Raw genomic sequence first — 25,340 nt, 5'->3', positions numbered from 1 at the left:
ATAAAAAGGAGTACCATCAACTTAAAAATGAAAAGGAATCCCACCCCTCCACCCATGCACACATGCAGAGAGAGAGAGAGAGAGAGAGAGAAAGAGAGAGAGAGAGAGAGAGAGTCGCATAACTCTGCGTGGGGAGGGAGCTCTGAAGAAGCAATTTGTACTGAAATATTAGCAAATTATCACTCCTCTTCTTACCCCCTTTCCAGCAATTTTTACTGGAACATTAGCAAATCATCACTCATCTCCTTCCATTTGAGCCTATAAGCTGCTCACAACTGGTTCTATTTTCTGAGAGGTGAAGGTTTCTCTACTAATTAATTTATTACTTTGTTTAAATTCTATGTTATGTGGCTGAAAAAGCTGATTATAAAATTGTTAACCCTACTACATCTGTCTTCAGCATTACACTTGAGGAAACAATTGTGCTACAAGTACTTCTGAGAACAGACCTGGATTAACCCTTTGTCCTACCAGAAAATCAACTCTTGCTTCCAAGAAAGCCTCTTTGCCACTCATGAGAACACAGATTGTCATTTCAAGATATATTAGCAGCTTTATTCTTTGTACTAAAACTCAACTTAGGTTTCTGAAATCCAGAGAAGGAACAGTAAAAGGGACAGTGCCATCCATTATGGATGTGTGGAAAGGAAGTTATCATTTCTAATATTTTTCCTTCCTTTGTCTAAAACTACTACTTTCTTTATGTACTATCACTATTATACAGGAAATTTATCATCAACAATGTCTATCATGAAACTTTAATATCATGACAAATGATAAAGCAAGATATAGCAATGCAATCATACCCACCGTTAACTTTAACTGATCAATAAGCATGTAATGGCTTTTCTTACATAAATTTCAACTTGCTTTGAAAAGGTTACCCTGCAGATTAATCACAAAAAGTATCAGTCAGAGAAAACTGTAATTTTATTTTTGTACCCTAGCTATATGACAGCTTCTACATGACTCAGGAACAAGTGAAGGAGGGGGCAAAGCAATCTTGGACTATGAAGTCATGCACAACAGCAAGGAAAAATTATGCAGAAATAAAAACAAATGAATAGAAATTACCTTATTACAAAGCAGACACGTTCCATACATAAGAAATTGTTTCAAAAATTAACTCAAAACCAGAAAAGCGGATTACCAGAGGTGGATTTCATTAAAAAAGTAATGGAAATCTGTGACAACAATCAAATCAAACCAAATCAATTTAGAATTTATGCCCACTGTAAAGATGACACACACACACACACACACACACACACACACACACACACACACACACACACACACACAAAAGTAGGGACAATTCAAGCACACATGACCACTATCTCTGGCCACTCTGGTGGTGAGAGATACTGGTCTTGTGTCGGTGAGATGCGCCTGCTTGTGTGAATGTATGTTTTCCTTTCATTTGTGAAGAAGGCTTTGGCCTAAATTTCAGTGTGGAACAGTCTTTTCATTCTGCCTGTCTGCAACTCAATGTGTCATTTTTATGGTGAGTAGCAATCTACCCTTTTCAAAGCTGTTGATATTCCAGACTCGACTTTCCATTAATCAACAAAGAATTTGATGCACAAAACAAGACTGTCTACTCATGGAAAAGATGAGGTAATAAATAAAATTGATTAGCAAGAATACTGAATCATGAATTTTGAGGGCAATTAGTGCATCTAATCAAAGGGTTAAAAGATAGAAGAAGCTTTAGACTACCATAGCAAAAGCTTGTAAGCATGTTGTTAGTATTATTTTATACTAAAAGAAACTGACAGTTTTGCTTGTCATGTTGAAACTCTTGTTTGGTATGGACAATATAGGTGCCATGAATCTCTGGTAAACTGAAAAACTTCATTGCATTTCTTCAAATTTTACTTTGCAATATAAGCAGCACCTGAGAACAATTCAATCAAAAACTTTTCTCACTATGGATTATGAAGTGATTGTCCCAAAATTACAGTCTCTTCTATTATCTATGGACCTTATTTCAACATTGTACTGTAGCACAAATGTGCATATTAGCACATAACAGTGGAGCTTATTATGAATTCTACAGGCATTTATAGTTACATATATCAAACAATGTGAAGTATCATGCTTCAGCAGTACTATATAAAATAACCATCAATATTGACAATGCTACAAAGTACACATAAGAAAAACACTGAATGAACACTTTCAGTGACAAGTGCTTGTTTAGCCTGTAAAAGGGGCTAATGTCGAGATAAATAATCACCACTAAAAATTAATTCCTAGAAATTACATTTATAAATATCTCTATAAAAGATTACACAAAAAATAAGGTACTGTAAAAGACTACACAAAAAATAAGTTAGGTATCAGACTACCTATAACACAGAGTTATTCTCTAGCATCATAAGCTAAATGAAAGCTCACTGTTATAAAGCAGTCACTTATTTTACATCATTACAGTGCTTCCACTTTGAATGTCCACATATTAACACTGAAAAACTGAGATCTCTATTCCACTTCAAAAGCCAGATGTATGGATGAGATTTTTTTCTTACATAAACATTATTAAGTTTCCTGCTAAAGAAGCCCAGTGTCTTCTTCAACAACGTGAATATTGTGAGAATATCTGATTATATTGGAATTTCTCTGGTTTATGTTAGATAATTAACTGGTCATGTGCACATAAACACTGTTTCCTGTAATTTGATAGCAAGCTTTTTTCTTCCAACATGAAACACTCGGCAGAACATGCCACTGTATCAGCTAATCATAAAACTTATATGTTTCCTTTTGGATACACTTCAATTTCTACATGCTCAATGTTCTGCACTGTCAACATATTACACAGTAAAAAGTCTGATTAAAGACCAATAATAATAAAAAAAAGTATAACAAGTAAGAATGGAGGACAAACTGCATATTTTTGAAACATTTCAGTATTAAGCTGTTACAAAGTCATGAACTGAAATATCTGCTTCATACATATCCTCAAGAGAATCCAGAATTCACAAATGTGTTGGAGTTTGTGAGAGGCAATGCGATTTGTACAAAAGATAACTCTGAATCAGTGATGCAACAACAAAGTCCTGAAAACATACCGAATGCTTAAGCATTTTTACCTGTTTACTATACACACAATATAGCCTGACACTTTTCTGGCCGGGAACAAATCTTTGGAAGTCAGATGACTGTTAGCCACTACAGATTGTTACTAACCTTGGATAGTAAACAATGCACTGTACCACAAAAATACAACACTGTAACAGGCATTGTGAATGCAATGATTATTCCAGTGTGTACGTTGTTCCACAAGAAGGAAGCAGGGCCTTCTGTGCTCCCTACTCACCCCCCCTCCCAATCACCCTCCCCCACCACCCCAAATCTCTCATCTCCTGCAGCACCCCTGTGCTAGGTGGCAATCACATGCTGAAACTCCCAGCATCCCCTGCAAACGTGCCGACTTATATTGTGCATACAGCTGTTATTGTTTGTCTCTTATTAGCTGTCATCGTCCAAAGTAACTGTGTATTAACATAAATAAGGTTTTTCTTAGAAACAGCTGCCATAAATTATGAATTTTAAATTAATGGTTACGCTAGGGAGCCATGTCCAACTTTGTACCACAGTCATCTGTAGTTTGGTGTTCATATTTTCTTGCTTTGAGTTAATATTTTCATATTTGTTTGTATTCTCATACAGAGTACAGTGACATTTTTCACAAGAATATGCAGTACAATATGTCAGTGGCTCAATCAGCTTATCCATATTTTACAGTTCCCGAGTATGTTACAAAGGTCATATAGCAGCATCAAAGTTATCTCTATGGAAAAACATAGTCAGAACTCAAATGGTTGCAGGAAATAGGTCCACAAATTCCATTAAACTAAATTTTTTGTAGCAAAAACAGCTTAGAGTTAAGTGCGTAATGGTCTTTTGTTTCTGTTGCATTACTGTTACTGCTTACATACTCTGTTATTATCAAAAATTGAAGGATGAGAAGTTAGAAAATGTCAGGTTTTTTTTGTAGAAATTTGGATCAAGGTAGCAAAGATGAAAGTACTGTAAATGAGTATGTCATGCTATCTACATCAACCTATGCATTATAAAATAGGATCGTTCTCAAGCAAACTACAATGTTATAAGTTGACTTTAGAATCATCTAACATTACTTTCTAACTAAATGTACTCAAAAGCTTAAATAAAAGAGTTAATACTTCCACTGCAAAAAAAGTTACCATTTTAAAGTATCTTACCTAAAAGAAACATATTTCTTAGAGATTAACATTTTTAAAATCACTGTGCTTGTACATTTCTGTGTTTAATTGTTGTACCTATGGCTGTATAATTCATTCTACAAAATAAAACTGAGAATCCCAACCGTTCACACTGATTATTGTCCACATGCCGGGGAAGAATTGCCAATATGCACACAGGTTGCTCCAGTGTTGGCCTTGGGCCCATTCATGTGGTTATGCTCCACTGAAAATCCAGCACATCTACTCAATATAAATGCATGCAATAAGCAATAACATCATACATGCTATCCAGTCACACTACCTCATTCTCTATTGATCTTCTCACTAACTGTGCATAGAACTTGTTAATGATTCACATATAAAGTATAAAACAAATCAATGGAATAAAATATGAACCAAGTATTAAACATTAATTTTCAAACTTCTCCAATGTTAGTCTAATATGTGGCCATACTCTGAAAATAATGTAAATGTACTGTAATTCCATTATTTAAAATTGAGAATGAGATTTTCACTCTGCAGCGGAGTGTACGCTGATATGGAACTTCCTGGCAGATTAAAACTGTGTGCCAGACCAAGACTCGAACTTGGGTTCCGAGTTCAAGTCTCGGTCCGGCACACAGTTTTAATCTGCCAGGAAGTTTCATTTAAAATTGAGCTGGAACAATATTTACACATGAACAAATGACTACTACTAAAGCACTTTTTGCATCAATAATATAATCTGTGCATCTGTTCCAATAAGTAAAATTTACTATTTGGTCTTGCTACAGCAATATAAGGTTTAATACTGAAGCTCATTTTAGCATTTAGTTTTCGGAGTATACAGCAGAAATACTCACATAAGAAACTTCCTAAATCATTATCACCGATTGTTTTACTAGTTATGTGCTTTTCCATTGCAGTGTCAGATTTAAAAGGTATTACATCTTCAACTCCCATTCTGTAAGTGCAAAATTACTCTTTGTTCCTAGCATTTTTTCCACGATGATTACACCCCTACTTCTCCTTGAAGTGCAGCTTCCATGATGCATATTACATGAATCATTCTTCATCTTACTAGACTCTTGTTATACTGCCAAAGCTTATCATTCACACTATTTCCATAAAATTGTTAGTATAATTTTCAAACAAATTTCTAAGGTTTCTGACTTTCCTGATTTCCATTTCTCTGTCATCATGGTTTTCTGTACTAATTTGTTATAAACATAAAATAATGACCAAATACATTTCGAATTGACTAAATGCTATTCGTTTCATGTTTTCCACGTGTTCTACCTGAATGTATTTAACTCTGTTACATGATACAAATTTATTTATATTCCACTTATTTACAAAAGCTCATTAACTTTTCTTTCAGCTTCTGATAATTCATCCCTGTCACTGCTCCCATGATATTCATGTGTATTTTGACAGGTAGACACTCTGAGACATTACTATAAGAATGTTAACTGACGTAAAACACAGTCTGGAACAAAAACAAATATAACCTACAGTTTTTACATGGTTATGAATCAGTTTTCAATGCATTAAGTCATTCAGTTGGAATCTGCTTTTAAAATCGATAAAATAATGCAGAACTCACCCAACTAAATGTATGAATTGCACTTTATATTTTTAAATTTGTTGATTTTGGATATTCTAGCAGTGACAGTTTCACAGGGCCACAAGAATGCACTGATAATGTTGATATCTTACCTAAATCAAAAGTCTGATAATGGAACAAATCTATTCAATCTGACCAATAGTTAACAGAGGTGAGAAGCACAGAATTTTTAAATACAAAACAATGTTTAACAATGAAAAACCACATACAGTATATCACTACTGTTCAGAAGACAGAACTACTGTAAGGAGAAAATAACTAATAACTTGATTCTGTCTCTTCTGCAATAAATACACACATTCTGTCACCATTATTACATGACAATGCTTATACAACTATTGAGTCATAATGGAATGACATGCACCTGCTTCCAATGCAAAATTCCATTGCTCTAAGGAAGAGTTTAGCAAAGTCCCAAATATACAATATAAAAATATCCAAGAAGTATGGGACAACTATATGCTTTAAAAATAGGTTATGAGTAATACTAAAGAACATGTAATGATACTACAGCATATTTTTAACATTTGTACTTTTCTGGGAACAATGCTATATGAGGTTACAAAAATGTAAGGCTCTGCAACACTGAACACAAGTGTGGATCTTTGACGTTTTGAAAAACCACTGAGACTGAACTTTATTGCATTTATACCTGACTTGATACTCTGCAAATGGCACTGACTGAAGATCAAGTTCTGTTTCACAGACACACAGTAGTCCTATTTCTCTTTCTTCTCTTCTGTAAGTATTCATTCCATATTGTAAAATTTCATCCAAGCAAGAGTTTTAAATTTAAACTAACCTAAGAAACATCCCTTTTATTCAATAGAATTCAAGTACATGGGAAGACAAATTTGATACTTCAGAAGTACATCAATGACTTTTCTAGATTGTTTAAACAAGAACACTGTACATGCATTTTGAATTTCAACTGTAATAAAATGGCGGTAGAATCTCTCTCTCTCTCTCTCTCTCTCTCTCTCTCTCTCTCTCTCTCTACACACACACACACACACACACACACACACACACACACACACACACACACACACACACACACAAAGTGTCTTACGAAATATTTGCTAATAACTAGATGGGAACAACAAAGGATGGCTAATCATGTAAATATAGACCTCTAGTGAACTGATAATACTGATAAGGTTTTGTGAGTGACACCTGAATGACATAGTAATATTGTGGTTAAATTTGTGTTTAAATATGGAAATGCAGCTGCAGTGAAGACTTCTATAACAAAGGATGTGCACCCTACAAAGTTCAGACACACTTGATGGTGAGTTAAGAAAACTAAAACAAATGAATGAACAAATTCATAGTCTCCAGCCTGTAGCTAAAAACAGCATAGGACTCAACCTTCACATGTTTAAAGAGGGCACTGTGGATATACAATGAAAATAGTGCCTTCCATGGCAATGGATTATGCACCAGTGACGTCACGGGCAGTAGCACAGTAGCATGTGGCTGAACTAGGTTGACATTTAAAACATTTTGAATAACTTCATGCCAATGAAAGACAAGAAAAACAATTAGAGAATGATCCAAGCACAACACACAAAACTTTCAAAAGGAGAAAGCACAAAAATAAAAATATTCTTCATGAAGTTTACATTTTGTGATAAAATATCTGGAAGTAGTGCCTCGTAAAAAAACTGAAAACTGACTTTCTTGCTCCGTGTATCACAGATCGTAATGATACAAGAAGTAATAGTATACAGGTCTGTATGAACTTAAAGGCAAGATGTCACAATACACTGAAACAGAACATTTTGTAGAGAACAGTGACAGACTTCAACAAATTGCAAAGAAATGCTCTTCCAGATACTGTCAAATATTTCTCAAACTTTATTTATCTTTAGTTGCATGCAACATTTTCATATTGACAAAGATGTCAACTACAAAAGCAAACTATTACAAGGTCAACAGCATTGGATGGCTGACATGAACACCTTTGATTCACAGTATATGATCAACTTGCAAGGGTCATAGAAAGGAGCAATGATGAATTGAAGACAGGACAACTGAAAATAACTGTTCTTTGAAAGAATACTATGCACCTTATGACTATGAATAAATGGAAGTTGGACAGAATGGGGTATATTGGTATTCAGCACTAATTTAAAGGATAAATTTTATTGATGACATTACATATACAACAGCATGGGAAAAAAGAAGCATACAGCAATGTGAAAACCAAGTGACAAGGTACTCACAAAGCCATGTTAGACAATGTAGTAGTCTAATATCTTCCCTGAATACTTTCAACCAGAAATTAATTTTTTTTTTTTTTTCAAACAAAAGGCGGAGGGGCAAATATCCAGGTACTGTGTCCTCTTGACTTAACGTTATAACTGTAATTTCTAAAACACAAAGTATGAAACAAAAACTATAGTTAATCACACTTCACAGAAAATTTAAGGTCCTTTGAACTGATTGCTTTCACACCAAGTAGCATAAATGAAAAATCTGTGGAATATAAAACCACTGCATTTTAAAAGGTTAATTGGGAGAAGGGGGGTTGCAAACAACAGCCATTACGAGGAGAACAAGTGAGTGAAGACTAAGAACTACTTGCACTTTACACTCAATGCCCAAAAGCCTCACTGCATGTGCTACACTGCAGTAATATTTTGTCGAATCAGTTCACTTTAAAATTTAGAACTTTTTATCACAATTGTGCAGTATCTGTGTCTCTTCACTTGTTTCTTTCTTATGTAAGAACACTTAATTTTGAACACAGTGCAAATTTTTCCTCATTCCTTGAATTATTTCAGTTAATAAAAAAGGCTGTTAAAATTATACTGTTTTCCATTCCTTTTGTTTAAACTATTTTAAAATTTTATGTATAAAAAGTTCTTCAGAAAACCATTTAATTCTTGTATTAAATGCATGGGTATTCAAAACAAAATAACAGTAAAGACTTTAAAAATGTGGGCATTCTTTTCACTTTGAAATATCTACTGTAAATGACTGGCAAGATTTTCACTAGATACAAATGATATGTACATGTAGATTTTTTGTTGGCAAGAACAATAAAATATAGGAACCATGAACAAGTAAGTGGAAAAGAAAGCCAAGAGATACAAAAAAACAAAGAGATATTTGAACAAACCGCTGAATTACCCTTTCACATGTTACCCTAACTTTAATGACAACAATATTAAGTCCACTCAAATGCTCTTCTACACATATCAGAAACAGAGTAACTATGGAAGGCACTTTGTTGGTCTAATGTTTCCAGAAAAGTAGAGAGACAGACAGAAAACAAATATGCCAGCATTCAAACTTGCAAAAAAATTCAATTTTGTTTCTAGTGTCACTGTATTCACATAGTTAAGGCTTTTATCCATTATATTATCTAGCAGCAGCTATATATTGATGGCAACCTAAAGGAGCCACTAACAACAAACACACTTTCTTCCGATAGGGAGAGGGGTGCACGCTACACAAACATACATAGTTCATCTACAAATAGAAACAAAGGTACAGTTTGTCTATGCTAATCACACATACTTTTTAACACAAATACAAATATCCTGCCTGGCAGTCTGTGTATTTCTTAGCTATATGTTTCCTTGCATGCAATGTACCTGTCATGCTTGAATGACAAATAAGGAAACTGGTCTATACAAAATAAAATAAGATTTGTCATGGTTTTCATTGCAGTCTCTTGTTGTACATAGTATGCCTCTTTTGAACCATGTTTCCAGGAGCTAGGCACTTACTTTCTAGTCTTAAGACTATTTTTATTTCCACATAGCTGTCTACGGTTCTTGAAAGTGTTTCAATTCCTGAAAGTTTAACATTTGGAACATATTTCCAAAACCATCACTGAATCTACTGGGATCATATTTCCTGGGCTAATCAAATATTACAGTACAGTCTATCAATTCTGATCATGTAATATAATGACCATAAGAGTACAAGTAACACACATAATTCCTCCCTATGAGCACTACAAGTATTCTGTCCTACCAATGTTTAAACGTACTTTTCTTTCTTAACTACGTCATAAAGGGCTACTTCTTTTAATATTATTATGTAGAGATTACACATTTAGCAATGATGGTGATATAAATAAATTTAAAATGATAAAGGATATAAATTATGATAATGCCTATGAAACACTAATATGAAATACACAATCCCAAAGTAATTTTTCTCTTTTGCATATGCATACAACTGGGAAAAAAATCATTAGCAGTAATATGATGATATAATATGTGTTTATACTTTATAACACTGCTTCATATAACACAATTATCTTACACTAATTATTCAGAAAATATTCAGTTTCTTTACAATTTCTACACTGTAAATGAAGCAACATATGACTTCATTATTTTGTTGAGGTGCTAACTGTACCGAGCACAAACTATTTGCCTCATTCAGATGATGGAGAAAGAGTTTTTTCAAGTTTCACACATCTTCAGTTCTATTTTTAATATACAGAAATTAATTACCACTACAGCTGAACTGAAGTAAAGAAAATCAGACTACTATACAAAAAAAGGTATAGGAAAATGCATGCTACCTCAACTCAACCTTACTCTAATTCACATTTGCAGCTGCACACACAATGGATTCACAGGTCCTTACAAACTTAACGTTCCGTGACGAAGAACAATCTAATCCAGTTTTCATGTTTAACTCATTACATATCCTGAACAATGTCACACTGTAGCACACTCAAACCATCTTCATTTCATTTCATCTCATCTCATAAAAGTTGTGCAAATGTGTGTAAAGACATGCATTACTCTGGTGACACTGCAGAATACAGTCAAGAACTTTCCTACATCTGTCAACTAATTTAAACCTGTTGATTACATAAATAAAACATTCAAGAGGACACTGAAGTTTCATAAAAATTTGTTCTTCACATTTAGATGTTTATCCAGAGTCATACAGAACAAAAACTTTCTCAGCTTCCATATTTCAAGAAAAAATTAAGCAACATCTGATAATTCTGTACAACATTAGATGAATCAGACAAAAGAACAAAGTGTCAATAATCTTATAACCTTATAGCCAATAATCTAATTAATTAAGTCATGATTTACTTCATCACTCCTCAACAAACAAATTGGTATTTCCATGATGGTCATTTGTCATTCTGTAGTTACTTCAACTTCTCTTCCTACTTGCTTCATAGGTACATCAACAGATAGACTTTCACAGAGGCTTAATTGCAGCCCACAGGACTCAATGGTGTTGGTTGGAAAAGAAGCTTTCTTCTGATTACTGCTTGCCTTCTCACATATAATTTATGAAACATTGTTTTTTCTGTATATAATACTGCATAAACTGAGACTTCTTCACAAAAACAGGAAATGCCTCACACAAATCACACTAGTACGGTGTCATTTTATTGCATCACAATTTCTCATTATCATGGCAACAGTGTACTACTCATTCAAATTATTACTTCTGAAATACCTTCAAAATGAATCGCTTTTCACTGTAACCCACACATCACTATAAACCTGTAAACTCAACACTGCCAGTGACTGTATTTTCAGTGGATTTCCTTTCAGTTCATACTCACATCACACATACTGACAACTGCACCTGAGGGAGTCTTACATGCCTGCCTAAAAGGCAAGTATTTATGCTCCTTGGTAGTATTAAATTGATGATCTTGTCATGACAAACTTTTTCAGCACATTAAGATACACATGATTTTCAAAATCAATACTGTGTATGTGCCCAAAAACACTAACACATGGTAGACAATATGAATTTCATATCATCCCTTTACATTCGTTTGTTCAGAGCTAGTGTCGAGCCCGATGCTCTGCACGCAGTAGATCCAGCTCCAGCTGCAAGCGTTCCACATTGAGTCGGTGTAGTTCAGCATCTCTCTGCGCAGCTCGTGCTCGCTCTTCTGCAGCCCATGTTTCAGCATCCTCAGCAGCACGTCTCTCTGCCTCTGCTGCAGCTGCACGTGCTGCTGCTTCACGCAGACGGTAAGCATGCAGCTCTTCTTCTTGCCTTTCTCGACGACGGAGACGAGCTAGTCGTGCTGCAGTCTCTGCTTTACTTCTGGCACCTTCTGTGTCACCTGCAACACAGACAAATCACAAACTGACAAACCACAAATTAAAATATATGAAAAGGCAAACAGTACATATGACTAAGAAGTGAGAAGTTAAATCTTAAACCACAAATTTACATGCAAGACACCAACGTGTCATTGATTCATAGGAGTATTATAATTATATTTTAAGAAAATAGGGATCCATTATTAACTGACAAACTTCATTACAGTTTCACAGTGTTGATATAAAGAACAACCTAAGAAAATTCTTCTTCTTGATTCAATATAAGAAACTGTTTACATGCACAGTCACCTGCTACTGGTAGGATCTCAATTAAGAAACAGCTTGTCCAACACTAATGTAGAGATTAATATTGTTCAGACCACAAGAGCACTAACAATACCGACAAGGAAATGAATTAAACACTTAAACAAAAAACAAATCTCTACTGGAGACCAACCATAATGAAGAAGAGAATCAGCTATAACACCTGACACAAAGCATTAGCAGGAGAACAAACCATCTCACATGAACAACAGAGTTGCAATAAAAGCATTGCATGTATGTAACATGAACAAAACCAAAGTCTCATATAAATAATGTTGAAGGCCAAAGCTAGCAGCTGTTGACATCACATTTGAGATAAATTTAAAGTTCTATTTTAAAAGATAGAAACTGCTGTAATACAGCACTTGATACTGCAGAGAACATGCTTTCCCTCAAGTGTGCATATCTTCCTTACAATGCTATATAATAATCATTATTTGGAAATGATACATTTCACTTCAAAGTTTTACACTGATCAAGTACTGTTTCTCAAGTGAAGACACAAATTACACATTAACTCCTTAATCAATATGAGGCTCAGTTGCTTGACTGGATAAACTGAAAAGCTAACAAAAGTGTTCCGAAGAGTATTGAGAAAGGGGATCAGAGCAAGAAAACACAAACCACAAAACCTGATAGCCTGGTGCAAAACCTTTTTTTTTGAGAGAGTTTATTTGATGAGTATAAACTACCCTCATACACAATATTATATTCTACCCTGGATTTCTATTGATGTGGTAGTTCTATGACATGTAGGGAAATAGCAGAAAGGTTGGGGAAAAAGGCCAGTGTTCACTCTGCCTGCTTGCCGGAGGGTCTCAACCGAGATGCGGAGGAGGAGGCCCTGCCGGCGGCGATAGAGAGCACTGGGTGCACCCGACTGCAAATTCTTGCTCATGTCAGCACAAATGACTCCAGCCGTCTGGGTTCAGAGGTCATCCTCAGTTCATACAGGAGGTTGGCGGAGTTGGTGAAGGCGGAAAGCCTTGCTCGAGGGGTGGAATCTGAGCTAACTATTTGTAGTGTCGTTCTCACAACTGATCGCGGTCCTCTGGTGTGGAGCCGAGTGGAAGGCTTAAACCAGAGGCTCTGACGATTCTGCTGAGATCTGGGGTACAAATTTCTTGATCTCCACTATCGGGTGGAGAAATGTAGGGTCCCCCTGAATAGGTCAGGTGTGCACTACACGCAGGAAGTGGCTACAAGGGTAGCGGAGTATGTGTGAAGTGCACATGTGGGTTTTTAGGTTAGACAATTCCCTCCCTAGGCCCAACAAGACGCCTCCTGAGACGCGACAAGGCAGCAGTAGGCAAAACGCAACAGGGAATGACAATATTAATGTGGTAATAGTAAACTGCAGGAGTGTCTATAGAAAGTTCCCAGAACTGATCTCATTAATAAACGTTCACAATGCCCACATAGTACTAGGGACAGAAAGTTGGCTGAAACCAGATGTAAACAGTAATGAAATTCTAAACTCAGATTGGAATGTATACCGCAGAGACAGGCTGGAAAGTGAAAGGGGAGGCATGTTTATAGCAATAAGAAGTGCAATAGTATCAAAGTAAATTGACAGAGATCCGAAATGTGAAGTAATTTGGGTGAAGGTCACGGTTAAAGCAGGCTCAAACATGGTAACTGGATGTGTCTTTAGGCCCCCTGGCTCAGCAGCTGTTGTGGCAGAACACCTGAAGGAAAATTTGGAAAAATATTTCAAGTAGATTTCGCGACCATATTATAGTTTTGGGTGGAGATTTTAATTTACCAGATATAGACTGGGAAATTCAAACATTTATAACGGGTGGCAGGGACAAAGAATGCAGTGAAATTTTTTTTAAGTGCATTATCTGAAAACTGCCTTGAGCAGTTAAACAGAGAACTGACTCGTGGCAATAACATATTAGACCTTCTGGTGCCAAACAGACCCGAACTATTTGAAACAATTAACGCAGAACAGGGAATCAGCGATCATAAAGCGGTTACAGCATCGGTGATTTCAGCCTTAAATAGAAATATTAAAAAAGGTAGGAAGATTTTTCTGTTTAGCAAAAGTGACAAAAAGCAGATTTCAGAGTACTTGACAGCTCAACACGAAAGTTTTATCTCAAGTACAGATAGTGTTGAGGATCAGTGGACAAAGTTCAAAACCATAGTACAATATGCATTAGATGATTATGTGCCAAGCAAGATTGTAAGAGATGGAAAAGAGTCACTGTGGTACAACAACCAAGTTAGAAAACTGCTACAGAAGCAAAGGCAACTTCACAGCAAACATAAACATAGCCAAAGCCTTGCAGACAAACAAAAATTACATGAAGCGAAATGTAGTGTGAGGAGGGCTATGCGAGAGGCATTCAATGAATTCGAAAGTTAAGGTCTTTGTACTAATTTGGCAGAAAATCCTAAGAAATTTTGGTCTTATGTCAAAGCGGTAGGTGGATCAAAACAAAATGTCCAGACACTCTGTGATCAAAATGGTACTGAAACAGTGGATGTCTTTTTCCAAAGCTGTTTCACAGAGGAAGACTGCATCACACTGATGACAAAATGGTAGATATCAAAATAGTTGACAGAGGGATAGAAAAACAATTAAAATCACTCAAAAGAGAAAAGGTCGCTGGACCTGATGGGATACCAGTTCGATTTTACACAGAGTACACAAAGGAACTTGCTCCCCTTCTTGCAGCGGTGTACCGCAGGTATCTAGAAGAGCGTAGCATTCCAAAAGATTGGAAAAGGGCATAGGTCATCCTCATTTTCAAGAAGGGACATCGAACAGATGTGCAGAACTATAGATCTATATTGAGAATGAGATTTTCACTCTGCAGCAGAGTGTGCGCTGATATGAAACTTCCTGGAAGATTAAAACTGTGTGCCGGACCGAGACTCAAACTCGGGACCTTTGCCTTTCACGGGCAAGTGCTCTACCAACTGAGCTACCCAAGCACGACTCTCACCCCATCCTCACAGCTTTACCTCGAGGTACTGGCAGAAGTAAAGCTGTGAGGATGGGGCGTGAGTCGTGCTTGGGTAGCTCAGTTGGTAGACCACTTGCCTGCGAAAGGCAAAGGTCCCGGGTTCGAGTCTCGGTCCGGCACACAGTTTTAATCTGCCAGGAAGTTTTATAGATCTATATCTCTAACGTCGATCAGTTTTAGAATTTTGGAACACGTATTATGTTTGAGAATAATGACTTTTCTGGAGACAAGAAATCTACTCTGTAGGAATCAGCATGGGTTTCAAAAAAGATGATCGTGTGAAACCCAGCTCATGCTATTCACCCACGAGACTCAGAGGGCCATAGACACTGGTTCACAGGTAGATGCCGTGTTTCTTGACTTCCGCAAGGTGTTTGATACAGTTCCCCACAGTCATTTAATGAACAAAGTAAGAGCATATAGACTATCAGAACAATCGTGTGATTGGATTGAAGAGTTCCTAGGTAACAGAACGCAACATGTCATTCTCAATGGAGAGAAGTCTTCCAAAGTAAGAGGGATTTCTCCCGTGTACCGCAGGGGAGTGTCGTAGGACCGTTGCTATTCACAATATATATAAATGACCTTGTGGATGACATCGGAAGTTCACTGAGGCTTTTTGCGGATGATGCTGTAGTATGCTGAGAGGTTGTAACAATGGAAAATTGTACTGAAATGCAGGAGAATCTGCAACGAATTGATGCATGGTGCAGGGAGTGGAAATTTAATATCAATGTAGAGAAGTGTAATGTGCTGTGAATACATAGAAAGAAAGATCCTTTATCATTTAGCTACAAAACAGCAGGTCAGCAACTGGAAGCAGTTAATTCCATAACTTACCTGGGAGTAGGCATTAGGAGTGATTTAAAATGGAATGACCATATAAAATTAATCGTCAGTAAAGCAGATGGCAGACTGAGATTCATTGGAAGAATCCTAAGGAAATGCAGTCCGAAAACAAAGGAAGTAGGTTACAGTACACATGTTCGCCCACTGCTTGAATACTGCTCACCGGTGTGGGATCTGTGCCGGATGGGGTTGATAGAAGAAATAGTGGAGATCCAACGGAGAGCAGCACACTTCGTTACAGGTTCATTTAGTAATTGCGAAAGCCTTACGGAGATGATAGCTCCTCCAGTGGAGGACTCTGCAAGAGAGATGCTCAGTAGCTCGGTACGGGCTTTTGTTGAAGTTTCGAGAACATACCTTCACCGAGAAGTCAAGCAGTATATTGCTCCCTCCTACATACATCTCACGAAGAGACCATGACGATAAAATCAGAGAGATTAGAGCCCACGCAGAGGCATACTGACAATCTTTCTTTCCACGAACAATACGAGACTGGAATAGAAGTGAGAACCAATAGAGGTACTCAAGGTACCCTCTGCCACACACCATCAAGTGGCTTGCAGAGTATGGATGTAGGTGTAGGTGTAGATATATGAAGTTACCCAGTTTTCAGATCTTTAGCATAAATGCACAAAAAATATGTGGACAGATAATATAGGCTTCGTGAAAAAGAAAATAGTCACTAAATGATAAAATCATATCTGCATCCACATTACATAATGTGTGATGAAAAAGTTACGTGAATTTTTTAAATTCGCAGGCTTTACAGATACGATTTTAATTTTTTTTATCTTGTTTATACACATGCTGCTGATGTATGTTTGCATTTTCAGCTGCTCTGAGCACTTAGTTTATTGTTGAAAGTCGAAAAGGTTACACACATTATCGAGTGCTTGGCAAATTTATACTTTCAAAAAAGATGGATCACAGAATTTGCATTAAATGTCTGAATAAAGTGCAGTACTGCCTTCAAAATGTTTACAGTGACTTTTGAAATGTCTACTGCAAGTAAGACAAGAGTTTGTGAGAGGTATAAATGTTTCAAAGATGGCCAAGAAGATGTCAAATACGACAACTGCCTGGTACAAAACCTTTTTTGTGGGAAAATTACTAACAATCAGTAACGATAATGTGAAAGAAGTAAAGAAAATGGTCCTGGAAAATCAGGAAATTACCTTCAGAGACATTTATGATGATTTTGGCATGTCCTATGGCTCATGACAAGCAATTTTTTCATTATGTTTTGGACATGGGAACATGTGTAGCCACACAGTCTGTTGCGAAATTGTCGAATTTCGACCAAAAATGACGTCACGTAGACATTGCAAAAATGACGTCACGTAGACATTGCAAAAATTACGTCACGTAGACATTGCTCAGGAGTTTCTGAATGAAGCTCACAATCATCCACAACTTCTAAAGAAGGTTATAACAGGTGACAAAACATGAGTATATGGGTACGACATTGAAATCAAGGCCCAGTGATCCCAATGGAAACTGCCTCAAGAGTTGGGTTGAGTTGTTTGGGGGAGGAAACCAAACAGCGAGTTCATCGGACTCATCGGATTGGGGAAGGACAGGGAAAGAAATCAACCATGCCCTTTCAAAGGAACCATCCCAGCATTTGCCTGGAGTGATTTAGGGAAATCACAGAAAACCTAAATCAGGATGGCCAGACGCGGGATTGAACCGTCATCCTCTCGAATGCGAGTCCAGTTTGCTAACCACTACGACACCTTGCTTGTTCAAACTGCCTAAAGAAACAATACCGGACAGGGGGAGTGGGGGGGGGGGGGGGGGATTTCTGCTCACATGAGAATGTTCTTCTCACTCTTTTCTTCAATTACAATGGGATTGTACATCATGAATTCCTGCTTTATGGTCAATAACGAATACTACTGGAAAGTCATGCGCCATTTGTGTGAAGCAATCTGAAGAAAACAACCAGAATTGTGGCAAAAACACTCATGGAAATTGCAACATGATAATGCTCCCACATACATCTTAATGCTTCTTTGTGATTTGTCTTGCGAGCTCAGCCACTGTATTCACTGGACATGGGCCCCTACCACTTTTATATTGCTGAGGCTGAAGAGAACCAAGAAAGGATATTGTTTTGCCACCATTGACAAGATAAAAGCAGAATCACTGAAGGCAATGAACACTACAACAAAAAATGAGTTTCCAAGAATGGAGAAAATGATGGCCCAAATGTATTATATGTGAGGGGGATTACTGTGAAGAGGACAAAGTTGATGGTGATGCATAAATAGTCTTCAACAAAAACAAAAATTCCCATTAATTTTTGATCACACATCGTATTCTGCAAGCCACTGTGAAATACATGGCAGAGTACTCAGCATTTTACCACACGTTAGGGCTGAAGCATGGAAAGAATGACTTTCTTCATGCCTCTCTATGCATTGTAATTAGTCTTATCTTCCATTCTGGGTCTCTACAAGAGCAGAAGAATAAATGCAGATGCTTCACTTTTCTTGAATCTTTCTAAGCAGGTTTTCGCAAAAATACTGGCATCTATCTTTGAGCATCTGCCAGTTCAAGTTTTTCAGCACAATGGGGCACACACGTGATTAATTAGCAGCTTCCTTCACACGCTGATGGCATTTTCCCAGTATACTGCCAATGTATTGAAGTCTGCCACCTGCCTTATCTATTAATAATCCTATGTTATCATCCCATTTTATATCCCTACAAATTGTTACATGTAAGTATTTGTACCCTCTGACTGATTCCAATTGCGACTTGCTGATATTAAGTCATATGATGCTACTTTTCTGTGTTCTGTGAAATGCACAATTTTACGTTTCTGTACATTTAAAGCAAATTGCCAATCATTGCACCACTTTTACATCTTATCAAGATCTAGCTGGTTATTTGTGCAGCTTTCTTTAAAACAACACTTCATTATAGGTAATGGCATCATCTGAAGAAAGTCTGTGGCTATTGCCAGATCACTTGAGCACACACACCTAGGACACACTACAAATTACTTCTACTCCTGTAAATGCCTCTCCACCCAAGATAATATGCTGCATCCTCACTACAAAGAAATCATCAAGCAAACTTTGTCTGATACCACGTGTGATTGTAATTTCATTATTAAATGCTGGTGTGATACTAACAAGGGGACCATCAGACTGTTAATCACCGATTTTGATGAGTCTTAGGTATGCTGTAGGAGGACCTGTCCTTAATAGATGGTTAGTGGCTTTTCATGTGATGGCACCTAGTTTCCAAGAAAATGGATCTCAAAATTTTATGAGGTAGCTCTTATACCCCTAATGTTTATCAAATTTTGACCAAACAAGCATAGCACAATGGTTAAGGTTCACAGATACTAAGCTGGTGGTATCAGTTCAAACCTTGTTTGTGCATGGGTGTCCCCCCCCCTTTCCTCATTGTACAGAATATCATTAAATAGTATATGTTATGCAAAACTATTCAAAGGTACTCATATTGCCACAATAAACCCATTAATAAATCAACTGTTACAGCAAAGTTTATTGAAATGTGTATTCTGTTTGTTACAGAATACATTACGGAATTGTCTTACTCGCTTGCATTCACTTGCTGTGTTAGAACAGAATTCTGGATGATATCTGTTGCAGAAGCAAATTTGTAGAGCACCAAGTACATTTTGTGGAAGCTACAGATTTTTCAGAATCTATAATGGATAACACAGTTCAATTAGATTCAAAAAGATTGTTCTTTTGTTGATCATCCTCCATGTAACCACACATACGAGATCATTCCTAGGAAAGCACATGCACTAAATTAATACAGAATTAAAGAATGTATTTTTATGGAAGCAATCATCATGTGATGGGCTAATTTGTACTGCCAACATGGTAGCCCTAGCGGTTAGTCAATTGTGTTATGCTTGCTTCACACAAATGTCACTAATGTTATGGGTATAGGTGTTCTATAAAACTTCAACACTGATTTTCTCAGGAACTAGGAGCCATTACATGAGGAGCCGCAAGCCATATACTCCGGACAGGTCTCTCTGAAACATACTGCAGACTCAGCAAAGTCTGTGATTAACAGGTCTGATGGTCTCTTTGTAAGCTAACCACTTTCTGCAAGTCGAGAAATACGGAGGGTGTACAAAAACAAGGAAACACCAAAAAATAATATACTGCCATACCTAACTTGGTATTGGAAAACTGCTGGCATTCAAAACACCTTTCAGTCATCTCAGAATGGATAAATACAGGTTCTTTACAGTTTTCAGGGTAATCTTATACCAATCTTCATGCACAATAGTGGCCAAGTTCAGTTAATGATGTTGGAGGTGGTTAGTGATCACACTCCCTTCTCTCCAGAGAAGACCACAAAGGGTCAATATTGAGATCTTATGATTATAGTGGCCAGGGGAGATACGGCAATTCATCCTTGTGCTGAAATCGGTGTTGGTCAATGAGAGCTGTGTGAACAGGGGTCCCGTCACCTTGGAACACAGTATTACCACTAGGAAACACATATTGTACCATGGGATGGATCTGATCAGCCAAAATGGACATGCAATCCTTCACAGAAATGTAACCTTGCAGAGCACCTGTGAGGGGGGAGGGGGAGGGAGTGGGGGGGGGGGGGGGGCTTGGAATATCATGATATGGCTGCTGAAACCCTGATATGTCTCACTTCTGGGATATAAACTCAGACAGACATTTGAAATAGTGTGCAACAAGACTCAACTGACCAAATGTCATTCTTCCTTTACTTCGTAGTTCAGGTTTTATGGTTTCAACATCACGTTTTCCTGTTATGAGCATTTGCATGTCTGATAAGTGGTTTTGAAATTCTTGTTCATCCTGCAATTGCCTGTTTATTGGGCTTCCTTCATGCTGTTTTGGTGCTAACAGGGTTTGCAAGCATGGCATTCAGTTCTACAGGGATTTTTGCAGCTGTCATACCCTTTTTCTTTCATCACAATCCTCTTCAATGACCTTCTATCATGATCATTCCACATGTTCATTCACATTGTGTCTTGGCAGAGGATGTTTTTCTTCTTTTGCTGTATGCAGTATAAACCTTCAATACGTTGCCTTTTGAAACATCAAATACTCCAGGTATCTTGGTTACTGAAGCACCCACCATACGAGCAGCAATAATTTTCTCACATTAAAATTCACTTAGGTTCAATTAGTGCACTCACAACTACACAGAAGACTGTTTGGACCACAACTGAAACTTGTAGCATATTGAGGACATTGCACAGGTACCGTTCATGGTCAAATACAACAGTGCAACCTGCAGGCTTGGCTAGCATCTGCATTTATATTCAAGCAAGCGTTTCTTGTGGTGTTTCCACATTTTTGACCAACCCTGTACTTCATATGATTGCCTTGACCCATGGCTTCTAGAATGTCACGTGGGAAAAGTGCAAGTTGGGTCCCATGTAATTATGTTTTCATATTCCATGCTGCCTGTCAATGAGGAGGTAATTCAGTTCAAAATAAATTATTTTTGAGCTCAGAGTATGTTCTGCCAATGGATGTCAATGAGATGCTAATTATGTAGATCACTTCTGTCATCCTTCTTGTAGACAGGTGTTACTTACACGTGCTTCCAATTACTGAGGATAATTATTTGTTCAAGGAGTCTATAGTTAAAATGGGAGCTAACTCATCTGCAAGTTCTGTATAGAATCTGACAAAGATTTACTGTCTCTGCAGAGGTGTAAGAATTAAATTAGGCCAACACAATGGGAATTTCCTTAGTACAGGAAGATTTGAAAATCGAGTTCAGCTGTTACTCTGTTATCCACAGTTTCAGTCCCTGTGTCATCCATGTGTAATTGAAAACTAATACAAGAATTTCTTGGGGTTTCTCAGAGATCTTTCAATAAGATCCTGCTATGTACTGACTGAAAGCTTCACTCATTGCCCTCTTGTCAGCAAAACACATTTCATTCAACATCTTTTTATATATAGCCCTACGCTTTGTTTTACACCTATTACACAGGAGCCATTGTTTCTTTTGGTATTTCTCTTTGGTGATTATATACCATGGTGATCACTGAACTACATGTTTGGAGAGTTTCAAATTCATCCAGTAGCAACCACCAGCCCAAGAGAAGTAGTAAATGTAAGAGTACAGAGAGGCACCAGTTTCAATTTCGACCATTATCTAAAAAGGAATGAAACCTATTTCTAATAACATTAACTAGAAGCCTTTCAATATATGGAAGTAGAAGTCAGAACAACTGAACATCACGAAAGCATTAATATGTAAATATCATAAGTAACTGAACACACTGGTCTTTCACAAATGGGACAAAAAGGTCAAAAAAATCTGAGAAGCAGCAAAATGAACCAGGTTTCAAGTTAAAAAGAAGACATACTTGATGGAATGATGAATGTAGATATGCTCGCTGAGTGAGGCCATGTTTCTAAATTTTCATTGTCGCTTAAAGTTTCATAATTATTTTAACTAGGAAGTATATGTCCCCGAACATAAATGGTTTGTTAAACTTATTCCTCCTTGAGTCCAATGGGACATAAACATCCCACTTAAATTTTTTTACTAGGAATTAGGATCTGTACAAAGAAGGAAGTACTATTATTTTGTCAAACAATTTTATTTATTCACTGTTTAACATTTTTATGAATTTTTCAAAACATGGCTGAATACCCAGTGGTACTTTGCAGTACCTACATATGAAATTTATCCTTATCTCTTGCTTCTGTGTGCTGCACTGTCTGCATTGCTTCCTTTGGCTCCTTGTTGGAAAATGTTTGCAACTGCTTACAAGTGCACATCATCATCAGTACAAATGGGTGTGTATCTGCAGTAGAATGGTGAGATAATGAGCCAGTTACAGTTTTGTCAACTGTTCACCACCTGAGAGGTACAACATTCATCACAAAAAAGGGGAGCTACATCCTGCCCTGTAGCCATAGCAGAGTACACAGCTGTAAGGGGAGCTGTAGACCAGTTCGACCAGTAGAGGGAAAGATATGATATGGACCGTAGGTCATTCAAATGGTGGCTGGAACCGTAATAACAGAGGAAAATGTGAACAACTTTCTTTTCACCTTGCTCTTGTAAGGCAGCTTTCGACTGGGAGAAATATAAAGAGAAGGGGTAGGTAAGCATCATCATAAAAAGCAGGAGTTTGTGGAGTTTCCAGTTTCATATCAAGACAAATAAAAATGAGATTACAATGTAAATAAAATAGAAAGGAACATTCCACATGGGAAAAATATATTAAAAACAAAGATTCCATGACTTACCAAACGGGAAAGTGCTGGTAGATAGGCACAATAAAAAAACACACAAACACACACACAAAATTTCAAGCTTTCGAAACCCACAGTTGCTTCGTCAGGAAAGAGGGAAGGAAGGGAAAGATGAAAGGATGTGGGTTTTAAGGGAGAGGGTAAGGAATCATTCCAATACCGGGAGCGGAAAGACTTACCTTAGGGGGAAAAAAAGGACAGGTATACACTCGCACACACACACATATCCGTCCACACATATACAGACACAAGCAGACATATTTAAAGGCCAACAAAACACAAGGCACAAAATGTGCAACAAAACAATGAAGTGATATCTCACACATTAGGTGCCAAAATAATGAGCCTGTTGGCTCCAGACAGCTGATACATTCAACACTAGGTTACAGTGCCACACACATGTGGGATTTTCATCTCCCTGTGAACTTAGGGAGATAAATTTGTACGTGGGACACATGAAAGGGTTGTAGACTAGAGTTGTAGACTAGATATTGACTAGCCAAGTGAACAGGAACAGGAAGAAACAAGCCAATGGGTAAAAGAAGAAAATCATGATTCGGACAATGGGGATCAGTAAAGAAAATATATGACACAAAGAGAGCTTCAGAATAGGAGTTGTAGATATATCTGGTGAGAAACCAAGAAAAATACAAAGAGTATTCATGGAAGGATGGCAAGCAAGAGTCAGTCAGAGAATGGGGGCATACTAGTGAAAGAGAAAATAACTTAAAAAGTAAAGGCAATTTTGTTATCACTGTCCATACATAATAGAGCAAGATAGGATTGTGTTACCTGTCCTTATGCCATTCCTGATGCCAATATTTTTCCCCTTTCCTGATCTCTTTTCATTAGTAGTGCTTATACAGCAGTTACATAAAATAATTAAATTCTGGTCATCATCTTTTTGTGTGTACCCCAACTATGTTATCAGCTTTGATGCTCTAAAGTTTTGGCAAACTTATGTTGTTTAACTTTGCAGCCGGATGTTCTTTCTGACATTGCAGTTGCCAGCTATCTAAGGGGGGGCAGTCCAGTCTGTGAATCATGTGAACTTTGTTCTGCGTGTTGTGTTTCTAAAATAAACTCATTACTGTAGTCACAGGTGTTCTTTCTTTTTGTCCCATTCATTTTGAATCACATTGTATATTTTTTTCAGAACGTATTGGAGTATTTTCCATGTAATATTGCTAAAAAGATAGTCCACAGCATGCCAGTGGGACTTCATAGCTGTACGAAGATTGTTTTTCCAAATACATGTAACCATTAATGACTATATACCTATGAAAAACACAAGTATAATGAAGTTGTGAACAAATACTCAAAGATTAAAAATTTAAGAATGTACAGGCCAAAACAGTACACAAACAAGGTCTGGCACAGACTGCTGTGTTCTATGGAAGTTTTATCTTAATTTTTGCACACGGTACAGCATTTGAAAAATGTATATTTTGTAAATAACTCTGAAAACAGTGGAGAACTATATAATAATATTACCAGATACTCCTGATGTAATTACAAATAGGATCTCTCCTGCTTCAGCTATCTGTATTATGTAAATATTTATTACTTAAAACTTGAAAAAGTTGCATTTTTATGAGTTTTTAAGAATTATTTATTTGAAACCCCCAATCCAAAACCCATGAGAATTATAAAAAATATTGTTTGCTTAAGATGTTAGTAGTTAGTGCAAACATGGTGGTAATATTTTTCTGTGTAAAGTGTTACAAATTTTTCAACATTTGCATATTTCACATTACTGAATTTCTAGTATAAAATATGTATGTGGGCAACACTGTTTCCAGTGCTCTTCTGTTTATAACAAATGAGTGAGAACTTGCAAATAAACCATTCTGCATTGAGTTTAGTGTTTGTTTTGAACTTTCTGTTAGATACTATGTCAGTGAGGAAATACAGTAGTGAAAGAGTGAGCTGTGTGGACTATGAAAATAAGACCCAAGAAGGTGGTGTTTCAGTAAAGTGAAAAACACTTCACAGTTGTTGGAAACATGTCAGAGGAATTGCAGACA

The 25,340-nt window shown here is 37.0% G+C and overlaps 1 protein-coding gene across 2 annotated transcripts in view; it reads right to left on the bottom strand.

Moving 5' to 3' along the window:
• Nucleotides 1-3,357: 3,357 nt before the first annotated feature.
• LOC126187944 (afadin-like) overlaps nt 3,358-25,340 on the bottom strand; it is a 124,576-nt gene continuing 102,593 nt past the window's right edge. For both annotated transcript variants that reach the window (XM_049929323.1, XM_049929331.1), the window contains one exon: nt 3,358-11,917. In XM_049929323.1, the coding sequence (XP_049785280.1) occupies nt 11,631-11,917 (287 nt within the window). In that variant the 3' untranslated portion in view covers nt 3,358-11,630. The remainder of the gene's footprint in view (nt 11,918-25,340) is intronic.

Source organism: Schistocerca cancellata, chromosome 1 (genome assembly GCF_023864275.1).
Source record: "Schistocerca cancellata isolate TAMUIC-IGC-003103 chromosome 1, iqSchCanc2.1, whole genome shotgun sequence".
Lineage (NCBI taxonomy): Eukaryota > Metazoa > Arthropoda > Insecta > Orthoptera > Acrididae > Schistocerca > Schistocerca cancellata.
This window is presented reverse-complemented; position numbering and strand designations above follow the sequence as displayed.